This window comes from Solanum pennellii, chromosome 3 (assembly GCF_001406875.1).
Source record: "Solanum pennellii chromosome 3, SPENNV200".
Taxonomy (NCBI): Eukaryota; Viridiplantae; Streptophyta; class Magnoliopsida; order Solanales; family Solanaceae; genus Solanum; species Solanum pennellii.
The window spans coordinates 68,004,828-68,016,095 of NC_028639.1; the positions used below are offsets into that span (position 1 = coordinate 68,004,828).

The 11,268-nt window shown below is 27.6% G+C and overlaps 1 protein-coding gene across 1 annotated transcript; it reads right to left on the reverse strand.

Moving 5' to 3' along the window:
* Positions 1-3,486: 3,486 nt before the first annotated feature.
* Positions 3,487-5,097, reverse strand: LOC107014555 (transcription factor MYB1R1-like). The gene is made up of 3 exons (XM_015214509.2): positions 4,646-5,097; positions 4,263-4,471; positions 3,487-4,178 (listed from the first exon to the last, which is right to left on the reverse strand). The coding sequence occupies exons 1-3, from the start codon at positions 4,974-4,976 to the stop codon at positions 3,768-3,770; spliced, it is 951 nt and encodes a 316-aa protein (XP_015069995.1). The 5' UTR covers positions 4,977-5,097; the 3' UTR covers positions 3,487-3,767.
* Positions 5,098-11,268: the final 6,171 nt, after the last annotated feature.

The window sequence follows — 11,268 nt, forward strand, 5'->3', positions numbered from 1 at the left end:
TTATAATTAAATATTAACGATTTAAAATAAATAATTAGCACTTATGTTAAGCTTGAGTCCAACTCATACTTTTAACATTTAAGTTAATGTTTGATCATAAATTTAATTAAAATTTTAAAAATAAATATATGAAATTTCTTTTTTTAAAATTGATTTTCAACATGTTTTTAATTGGAAAGGAGAATAAATTTTAGGATTTGAAAACTTTATGAAAATAAATTTTAAAAAATCAATCAAATTTCATGAACAATAAATATATTTCTATTTTTTTAAAAATTTACTTTTAAAATTATAGTCAAAACGCGCGAAGGTTTAAATATTTAAAGTATTTTTTTTATTGTATAAGAGACTACATGCTAAAACAGACGTGTTCGTTGATGTATCTGCTAAAGTGTGTTTCAGAAAAATGTATATTTTTTAATTTTATTTTTAATTTGATTACTGTTTAATATTTTCAAAATTATGGGGTTCATTTTAGTTATGACTTTTAGTTTTTAATTCGCGCTGAAGCAAGCACATCTATGTCGATGTGTCTGCTTCAACGTGTTTTAGAAAAAATTATTTCTTTTGTTCAACTTTAATTTAATTACTGTATAAAATTTTGAAATTATGAAATCCGTTTTAATTAGGACTTTGTTTTAAATTCACAGTGTTCAGTTATAGCTTTATTATTTTGAATGTAGTAATATTTTCGTAAAAACACTTTATTTATAAACGTCTTAATGAACTTCTCTTCACATTAAATTTGCCCAAATAAAAAGTACTATTAACATAAAATATCTAAAAATCATATTAAAATTTAATTAACTTTTAAAATTCTATGTATATCCCATAAATTAAAATAAAAAATAATAGATATTAAGCCTCTGCTATCACGGAAACATGTACGTCTAGTGTTGGTAAAGTGCAAGTAGAGTTTGTACAAAAGAAAAGTTTCATCATAATCATACAAGAAAACTTGATAACAGTGTAATGTAAAGCAATTATGAAATTTTATGCCAGTTAAATATCATAAATGACTCCAACTTTAAATTATTATTTCCAACCTATTATCTTTCGATATTCCTATAACTTTTTTTAAAAAAAAAATCATATAACTTATTATGACGTGACTTCAAATTTCAAACTAAATTGCTCTTAAGAAATCCAAATCCTCCCATAAATTGTTAATATCTTTCCAAAAATATGAACGGGTGATTGGTCAGAGATTAAGAGTGTGTTTGGTATGAAGGAAAACATTTTCTGGAAAATGTTTTCCAATTTTCTCATGTTTGGTTGGGGCAAAAGTTTTGGAAAATGTTTTCCAAATCAACTCATTTTCCTCAAAATTAAGGAAAATGACTTCCTTTCAATAATTAAGGAAAACATTTTCCAAAGTTCTCCTCCAATTTCAAATTACATTTTTTTTGGAAAAAATATCAATTTAAAAAAAATATTTTCAATTTCAAAATTTTATTTTTTCACCCGATCTCTAACCACCCTCCCCCCTGGCCAGCCCCCTANCTCTGCCCCCATCTACCCCCACCCCCTATCACTACTACCCCAAAAAAAATTTGTTTTTAAAAAATATTTTCAATTTCATAAATTATTTTGTATTCTAGTAAAAATAAAAGATGTTCCTCAAAAATATTTTTCATTCATAAATCAAACACTAAAAATCATTTCTGGAAAATATTTTCTACTCACCAACCAAACATGAGAAAATAAGTCCAAAATCTACTTGTTTTCCAGGAAAACTTTTCTAGGAAAACATTTTCCATGGAAAACATTTTCCTTCATACCAAACACACCCTAATTATGATATGTTGTTCTCATAGCTAAGCGTTTCAATTTAATTGAAGATCACTTAAATTTCGCCTCTGTATGCAAATCCTGGCGACGTGCGGCCATCAACGACAATTTCAACACTAATTTGCGTAGAGTTCCGTGGCTGTTGTTAGCCGAGGAAGAATATAATGGGGAAGAGTTGTACATAGTAGAATAACTAGGAACATTATTTATAGTTGTGCGTCACGGTGTTGGATTAAGATACATTACAGATGATAGCCAGAGGATTCCATTGACACTTACCCAAGATGATATTTTTGATGAGGAGCTAACTTATGGGACAATAAATATTAGAGTTTTTGAGGTGGAATTAGTTACTGGCAAATTGATCCAAACTAAAGAATTAGGGGACAGAGCTTTTTTTATTGGTCACAATGCTTCTCGCTCTGTTCAACCTTGTAAATTTCCAGGAATCAAGCCAAATCATATTTATTTTACGGATGATAATTGGGAATCATACCTTTCATTTGAAGAAGGCGGTGGCTTGGACATGGGTGTTTTCAACTTAGCTGATGGCACCATCCTTCCGTTCCCACACAGTAAGGGTGTCTCTTTAAGTCCTGTTTGTCCTCCAACTTGGGTCACACCAACTCTGTAACACTCTTTTCGTTTAATTAGTATTATTTGTTACTCTTTAAGTACATTATGTTTCAGATAGTGTAGGCAAGCTCATCTACAAAGTGGCGCAACGTCTTCTGCAGTTGGATTGTACAACCTTTGGTTTATTGGGACTTAAAGCTGTGAGTTTGCATAACAGAAAGGAAAATGTCTCTTTGAATACTTCCTCTTTAACTTCTGTCTTGCTTTTGACATAACAATGGCATTGTGAACAACGCGTTTCCAGCAAAAAATATCATCCAACATCAACTGTGCATAACTAGTTACTCAAAAAGGCTAAATGCATCTCATCAGCAACTCATCTACCCCAACATAATCATCCTGCAGATCCCTCGAGTTATGCACTGATGGTTACACCAATGTAAAACAATGTCACTAAACATAATGAAGCTGATGCTATTTTGTAATGATGTCAAATGGGCGGATTGAGCCGGAATTTGGAGAATCTCAAAATGGGTTGAATGGTCCGACATTCCTATTCAACTACCAGAAGGGAGCTTCATGGATTCTATTAGATAAATGCATCTTCACTCAGGTAGCCGCTAAATTCATTGTTTGTTTTTTTCTTTTAGTTGGTCTAACAACAAAACAGTATTATACGAAAAATAACCAAAGTATTCAGCTGCAACCGAATGATAAACACAATCATTAAAAAACACTATAGTTTTAGATGATTTTTTCTCATCTATTTAAGTTAGCTCAAACACCACAGATATTCAAACAAAAATCGAAAAACAACCGAAAGTAATGGTGTCCACGTTTGTATACCATTTAAGTTCAATCAATGAAATATCTTAGTAATAGAAAATGCACCACATGAAGAAGATATCCTGACCCAACCAGGATTCTGGATAACAACATCACATGAGTAGACACTAATGGTCCTACCACTAGCTCGCTTATTGTGACTACAATGAATGAAGAACAAGCCTCCATCCACATTCAAACAGTGATGGGTTCTGCTTTTTAATGGAAAACCACAATATTTTTACACATTCAACAAGTAATGGACACCACTATACTCAGCCCATTGATCAAATTAGCAACAAAAAACAAGCACAAAGTCCAATATTATTCATTGTTAATTTTTATCTTCCAACTACAAAACAAATAAAGAAGTCACTTTAAGGCATAAAACAGGTACAGTAAGGCATGATAATGACATATTTCTGGTCTGTACAAAACAAAAGGACCATACATATTACTCCACTAATAATATAACTCCATTATAGAACTCCCATTTGCCTTTTCTATGTTTTTTTTTCTTCTTCTAGCTTTTAGTTACTGCTATTATTTAATTTAATAATAGAGATTCTTGTGTGTCATGCCACACTGATGATGCTCTCTCCATTTTTAAAATTTGACATCACTTGGAATCCTGAGTGTCTAGTAGATGATGATGATGGTGATAACGACAATGTCAACGATAACGAAGATGTCTCCATTGCTGAGCTTTGATTCAAGTTAAAGTCAGCTGTTTTTGATGAATTAGGCAACGAAACAACAACAGGAGCCGGCCGGAGGAATATTGATGATGATCCATTATAATAACTTTGATTTCCTTGTCTAAGGATTGGACTTTCTATTGGGTTCTCTGGCAACATAACAGGCCCAAAATTTACTGGCACAGATGTCACCTGAAACGCATTCATTTTTGATGTTTCTACAGAAGGCAATGACGGAATGGAGTGTCGTTGCAGATTTTTCGTTTCTTCTGTTGGTAGTACAGATACCTGTTTTTGTCAAAGAAGTAAAGTTTAGTAACTGAAAAGCCAAGCAAATTAATCTATTGATATTTGGGGATTTGAGTCAAATACCGAGTCAGTGGTGATATCGAAGAGGCTAGAACGGCGGCGCCGGCGATTGAGGTTAGTTCGCCGGAGGAAATATTTCTGAGCATGACTTGCAACCTGTGTCGGTGTGCGAGTTTTTACGAAGTTTCTAGAGATTCCTCTCCAGTCTCCTTTTCCCACTTTCTGCAATCCCAAAAGGAATAGCTTGTGCTCTTCCTCCGTCCATGGAACTCCTAAAAAAAAAGAGAAATTCATAACACAAAAATCATTACTAATTGAAATCCAGAGACACAAGGAGAGGATAGATGATCGAGTAACACGTTGACTTGTAAAACAATGAAAAAACAGTTTCCAGAGAACAAAGAAATTCGAATACAAAGAGTAACTTAGATAATCAGAGATCTAACCTCGCTTACGCTCACGGCCACTACCGGAGTGGTGAGGAACAGCGTCGTCGGCAGAGGCATAACCCTCGTCGGCGGCAACTTTAGAAGCGTCATTGTTATTTCCGCTGTTGCTATTATTATTATTGTTATCATTAGAATTAGGCTGCTCATACTGAGACAGATTATTCAAACTCACGCTTTTCCTCATAGGGTCTACCTTCACCCTCACGCCAAACAGCATGATCTCTCCTCCTCCTACGTCTCCGCCGACAGACACGGCTGCCGGCGATGACTCGCCGGCGCAGGTGAAAGAGCCGTCGTTTGCCGACTGTGAACAGAAACTCGACATCATGAATCAGGAATTTATTCGATCTTAATGGAGAAGACTATGCATATAGAGATAATGTATGTGTGTATATATATATATATATATACATAGAAGACAAGATGGCGTAGGGAAGAGAGGCGTGTTGTGAATGGAGATAAGAAAATATATAGAGAGTGGGAGACAGGTGTGATGGGTAAATAAAGGAAAAATGCATGTGCTTAACTGTAACTTTATCATTTCAGATAACAACGTGGACACCCTATGACGGACGGTTTATCCGATTCCTGTAAAGTTTTTTCAATATTTATATCAAAATTAAAATAATTTATGTATATAGCAAGTTTATTCATAAAAAATATATATATACTTCTCTAATAAAAGATTAATCATAGTCTAAAATATGGCCGACTTGTTCAAAGTTTCATTTCATAAGAAAAATTGTGTTATATCGAGTTTATTCATAAAAATAATTCTCTAGTAAAGATTTTTCGTACACTAAAACATGACTTGCCATATTCAAACTTTCAATTCATCAAATTTATTCACGAGAAACATTCTCTAATAAAGATATTTTTATATTTAAATTTAAAATTTGAAAAGGCTAATAAAAAATAATTTTATTCTTTTACATTATTCATAATATTAATTGCTTGATATTTGTCATTTTTTGTAATTTAAATCTCAAAATTTTAAAATAAATACTCAAGTACAATCCGCTTATCAAAAGCAATTTTAAAAATGAATTAACTAAATATCAATTGTTATTTTATTTTATGAAAATGCATATGAAAAACTATTTTAAAAAGTGCTTCTGAAAACAAATATTTTTTGGGAATAATGTCAAACATACCTTTTGTTGCTAAAAATAACTTATTTTTAGAAGTATTTTTATAGAATGATTTTTCTGGAAAAAAAATAATTTCTATTTTGTTCATATGAGAAGTACTTTTCCTAAGCAAATTCCGTTTTGATTGATTTATAATTTAAAAAAGATTTTGAGACTCAAATTACAAAAGAAATGACATCTATTAATGTATCATCAATATTAAGATTATTTTATAGGGAACTATTTTAAATTTCTATTATTAAAAAATATTTTAAATTTTAATTATTATTAAATTAAAATGAACATATTTGAATTTTCAATCAATATTAAGCCTTTTTAAGAGGCTATTGTTTTTTATTTTTTTTCTAATTATACAAAAATATTGTTGTGATCTTTTAAAATTCTGCAAAATAATACGTAAAATAATATATAATTTATAAAGTAATAATATTTAAACATAAGAAATTTATTAGACAAAAATAATTTTTTAAATAAAAGTTAACAAACTTATGAAATATGTTAATTAATTAATAAGAGATATATTGATAAATATGTACGTACGAAAAAGAAATTTCAGACTTGAGAAAAATCATTTCCTTTTTTTTGTTTCTACTTTTTTTTACGAAGCTGAAATATTTAGCTTCTTCCCAACAGCAGAAAAACTGTTTTTGTTCTCTTTAAAAGCACATAACTGATTTGTCAAACGTCTTATTTTCCAACAAAGTGTTTTTCTCAAAATAAGTGTTTTTGATTTCCCAACAACAATAGTAAACATACTCTTAGTCTTAATATAATATTTGTTTGATCGTTACTTAAATTATATTGTATCGTATCATTTAAATTCATCGTTAAATAACAACGAAAAGACTCATTTGTGTGAAGATCGACTTGATGTGACCGCATCGTTACCTTACTATATATTTTCTTCTCATTCTATCTTTACTCGATCTTTAATAGTTCTATTTTTTTTCTTCATAGTAACCTACTTTTTCATTTTAGTTCAACCTCATATCCTACAACTTTTGTCATTCAAATTATGGACGACATTATATAATGAACGTTATATTATTAAAATAATATTATATGACAGAATACAATACAATGTTACATTATGAAATAATATATCACAGCCATCCAAATATTTTTAATTTTTTTATAATTATTGTTACTACTAATTTTCTTAATAATTTATTGTTAATCTCTTACTAATTATCATACACGTATTTTTTTAAATATTATTATGGATGTAATTATAATTAAAAATATAGACAATTAAATTTACGATTATTATTATTTCTTAACTTGTTTAATTCATTCCAATTCGAATCAACCTGTTTTAATATTGGATGTGTAATATTGTCTTCGATTCTATGAGATATTTTACTAAACAATTCAAGCTCAAACTAATTAGATTATCAAATAATTAAATTTTAAAATATATTATCTTTAACTTTGAATGTCTTCCAAACTTAACAATCAACATAATTTTTTTTTAATTAAAAGTATTATTACAAAAATTATTCTATAAGTAAAAAAACGATACCAATAAAGTGAAGGCTTAATTTTAATTTTAAATACTTTTATAATGATTTTGATAAATTATGTAACAATTGATTGTATTGAAAAAATTCAAAAAACTATAATCAATAATAGAGATTCAAACATTTGTGTTGTTATATAACGTACAATAGTTATATATATTTATTCTTGTCTTACCAAATATTACAAGAAATGTTATGCTAATTTGAAAAAACTATTCATTATTGAATTATAATTAATTGCAATTTTTTTTAGAATTTAGGAGAATAAAATATATATATTAAAAAAATTAAATATATGTAACTCTCTTTTCTAAATTTTAACTTTAGCTTATTATCCTAGTAAGTATCTCCTAAATATTAAATATATTTTGTTATTACTATGTGTAGTTTCTAAATACTTAAAGGTCTATTTTGAATTTATCTTCTTTTTTTTAAAAAGGAAGATTTTGATAATTAAATGTTTTGTTATAATCTTGAGTCTAAACATCATTATGTTTGACTATTACCAAACAGGTAAATTGTCCCTTTTTCTAGGCTTTGTAGTTGAAATGTCTAGCATCTTTTCTTATGTTACGTTAAAATTAGGAAAATAATTATTGTTTCTATATTATTATTTAATCTCAATTTTAATTTTCAAAATATTCGCTAAAGTATTTCTAATTTTTAATTGAATAAAATGAGTGATGAATATTGAATGATCATATATGACTGGCTTAATACAATGACAATTCTCAGATTTTTTGATAAATTTAGTTGTAATGTTTAAACCATGATTTATTTTAACTAAACAACTGAATATATAATAAAGTGTTCTTATTAGACTTTTTTCATTCAAATTCTATAATTATACACATTATCCTCAATTGAAACAAGTATGAGGTTCTATAATTTATTGTGACTAATACATATAAATTATAATTAAAGAATATATGACATATTTCAATTGTTAACTTATCAATATGATGTACATTATATTTGAGAACACTCTAAAAAATAAAAATTTAAACTAAAAGAAATCCAATAGAAAAAAAATTAATATGTTGAGTGCTAAAGTATAAAAAACAATAGTTTGAATATTTAAATGAAATTTGTCAACAAATTTGTGAGATTGTCAATTTATTAATTGTATATCTCTTTTTCTCCCTCATTCGGCATTTAATATTCGCCACTAAAACATAATTAATTCAAATTCATGTCACATTAGCTATAAAGTTAATCCAACTCTAGAAGAACATATATCTTCGTACTACAATTTTTAGTAATATTAATAAAAGTTTGTTGCACAATAAAAATAAATTGTTTAAGTTTGTTGCACAATAAAAATAAATTGTATTTTATTCTCACAAGCATTTCTTTCTTTTTGGTAATGGTTTATGATTAGTCATGAATGATTTTGTTTTAAAAATGTCAAAGATCATTCAATTAAACAGGTCCACCCACCAAATTATAACATTATCTTCATTTTTGTATTAAAAAAAGGTTGATCCAACTTAAGATAATATATATATGTACTAAACGTAGATCAATAATTCAATATTAACATGATTAAGTTTCCTTCACAATATTCAAAATTGTACGGTTAACTTATAATTATCGAAATAATAGGCACAAGTGGATGGGAAAAACAATAAAGGATCACGTGAAAAGAAATGCTTAACCTATTGATTAACTGACAAACTTGTCTACTAATCATATTTAATTAAGTACGATATTAGTAAGATGCCATATTATTGTAAATAACAGATCTCGAAATTAGCTTTAGTACTAAAATACAACTAATGGATGGGTATGTCCTTTAATTTCACAATTATTTGAATGAAAAAAATTAATTATTCAAGATGATGCACTTGATTTTAAGATAACTATTTTTATCTGAAAGTGCCATTAATCTTTATTAACAACCACAATATATCCCCTACCTAATTATCATCTTACCCATTTGAGATTTATTCACACATTATTAGTCATCTAATTCTTTAACAAAAGACCATTTTGTTCCTACAATAATATGGAGCAACACTAAACTTGTCTCTGCATAAGTTATACATTATATGTTCGAGCCATAAAAATAACCATCAATACATGTGGATAAATTTGTGTACATCTCATTTCTTGAGGGAAAAAAATTACCCGCATCATATGTTTATATCAAGTCAATGCGATTTTCATTATTACGTGATATAATAAAGTAAAATGCATTTCAATTAATAACGATTAAGTAAAATGAACTATAATTTTAAGCACATGATATGCATATATTAACTTAGTGTAAACACCCGGTGCTGATAAGTTTTACTGTAACTGCAAGCATTCTCTAAAATATAGTAACATAAAATATTTTGAGCATCAAATTGTCCTATTTTACATTAACTCCCTCGAGTTTATTTAATATGACAATTCAATATCCTAGCATGACATGGTATACATCATTATAATGTCATCTAACAAATACAATTGGATATAAAATGGGGAAATTTGACATGTGTAAAAATGAAGTTTCTTTTTTTTAAAAAAAAAAATTCTTAATCAAATCATGAAATCGTTAAATCATGAAGGGACTGAGATTAAAGATTGATGCAGCCTACAAAATGAATAAAGATTAATTAGTACAAATGGCCTACCAACACGATAAGCCACTTAATTACTCTTTAATTATATGCATTTTTGTATTGACAGGTGATTTATCAAATAAAAGGAATGGACAATAGCATAGCACAATTCACAAACGTTTATTTTCACGTGAACATATGTATGTGTTTTTATATGCACATAACTAAGCACTATATAATAAGTTAATCCCTCGTTCAAACTGACACTAATATTAATAGCAAAAGTAAAATAAATATAATAAAATAAATTATTTATTGATTTTATAAACTGAACAAGTATTGTTAAACATCTCAAAATAATATAACGAACAAATATAAATAAACGAATAGAATAATATATTATGTTTTTATCCGTTAATATAATTTTATATAACATAGAATATATGTAAAAATTTAATCGCAGTCGAATGTCATGGGTTTAATAATTAAATGGCTCCACAATTTTTAACAACTTCCAAACCTAATTCTGCATTTAACTACAAAGATTTTGTTGTCGTTGTAATCTCTTCCTTATCTTTTTTTTTTATTTTTTTATCAACTTACACAATATAATTTTAATTTTTTTATTTTTATTTGATATGACAATTGACAATGTGAAAGTGATTAATAATTATTTGATAGTGAGACATAATTGTTTTCCTATCTAATATGATAAACAATATGATTCCTCAACCACTATAATATGGAGCAACTTTTTGTTCAATGAAGAAGAAAATACAAAATCAAAAATCAAATTGAACAATTTTATCTTCTTTTTAATAATATTTTTTTGACTAAAAGAATTCTCACTTGAAATTATATTTAAGCCGTAGGTTTAAGCATATTTCTCACATAAAAAATATAAAAACAATATTGGGAGGCAGCTATAGAGATTCTATTTTTTCTTTTTCATTTTTTTTGGTCAATTTATAAGATGCGTCCGTACACATAAAAATAAGGAGCAATTAAAAGTGGGATCTTTTTTGAAAATAAAATGTAGGGTAAAGGGTAAGTGGTGGGTGTCCAATTCCACTTTATGACTTTAACACTCTACCATTGAAAAAACTTATCTTTATAATTAGAAGCAAAATCAAAATTTAATTTTATAAGTTTTGAATTTTGTAATAATAATTTTAAGAACTTCATATATTTATACATATTAAGTAATTAAAATTTTGATTACAAATATATTTTTTGTTCAAAATTATTGAATTATATCGAATTTATAGCTAGACTTCAAATCCTACTTTTGAATATAGTAAGAAGATTTTTTCAATGTTATGGATTTTTATTTTATGACATGCTACCTAAATGGTCACATGAATTTCATTTTAAAAATAAAATAAAGTTAATACTCTTAT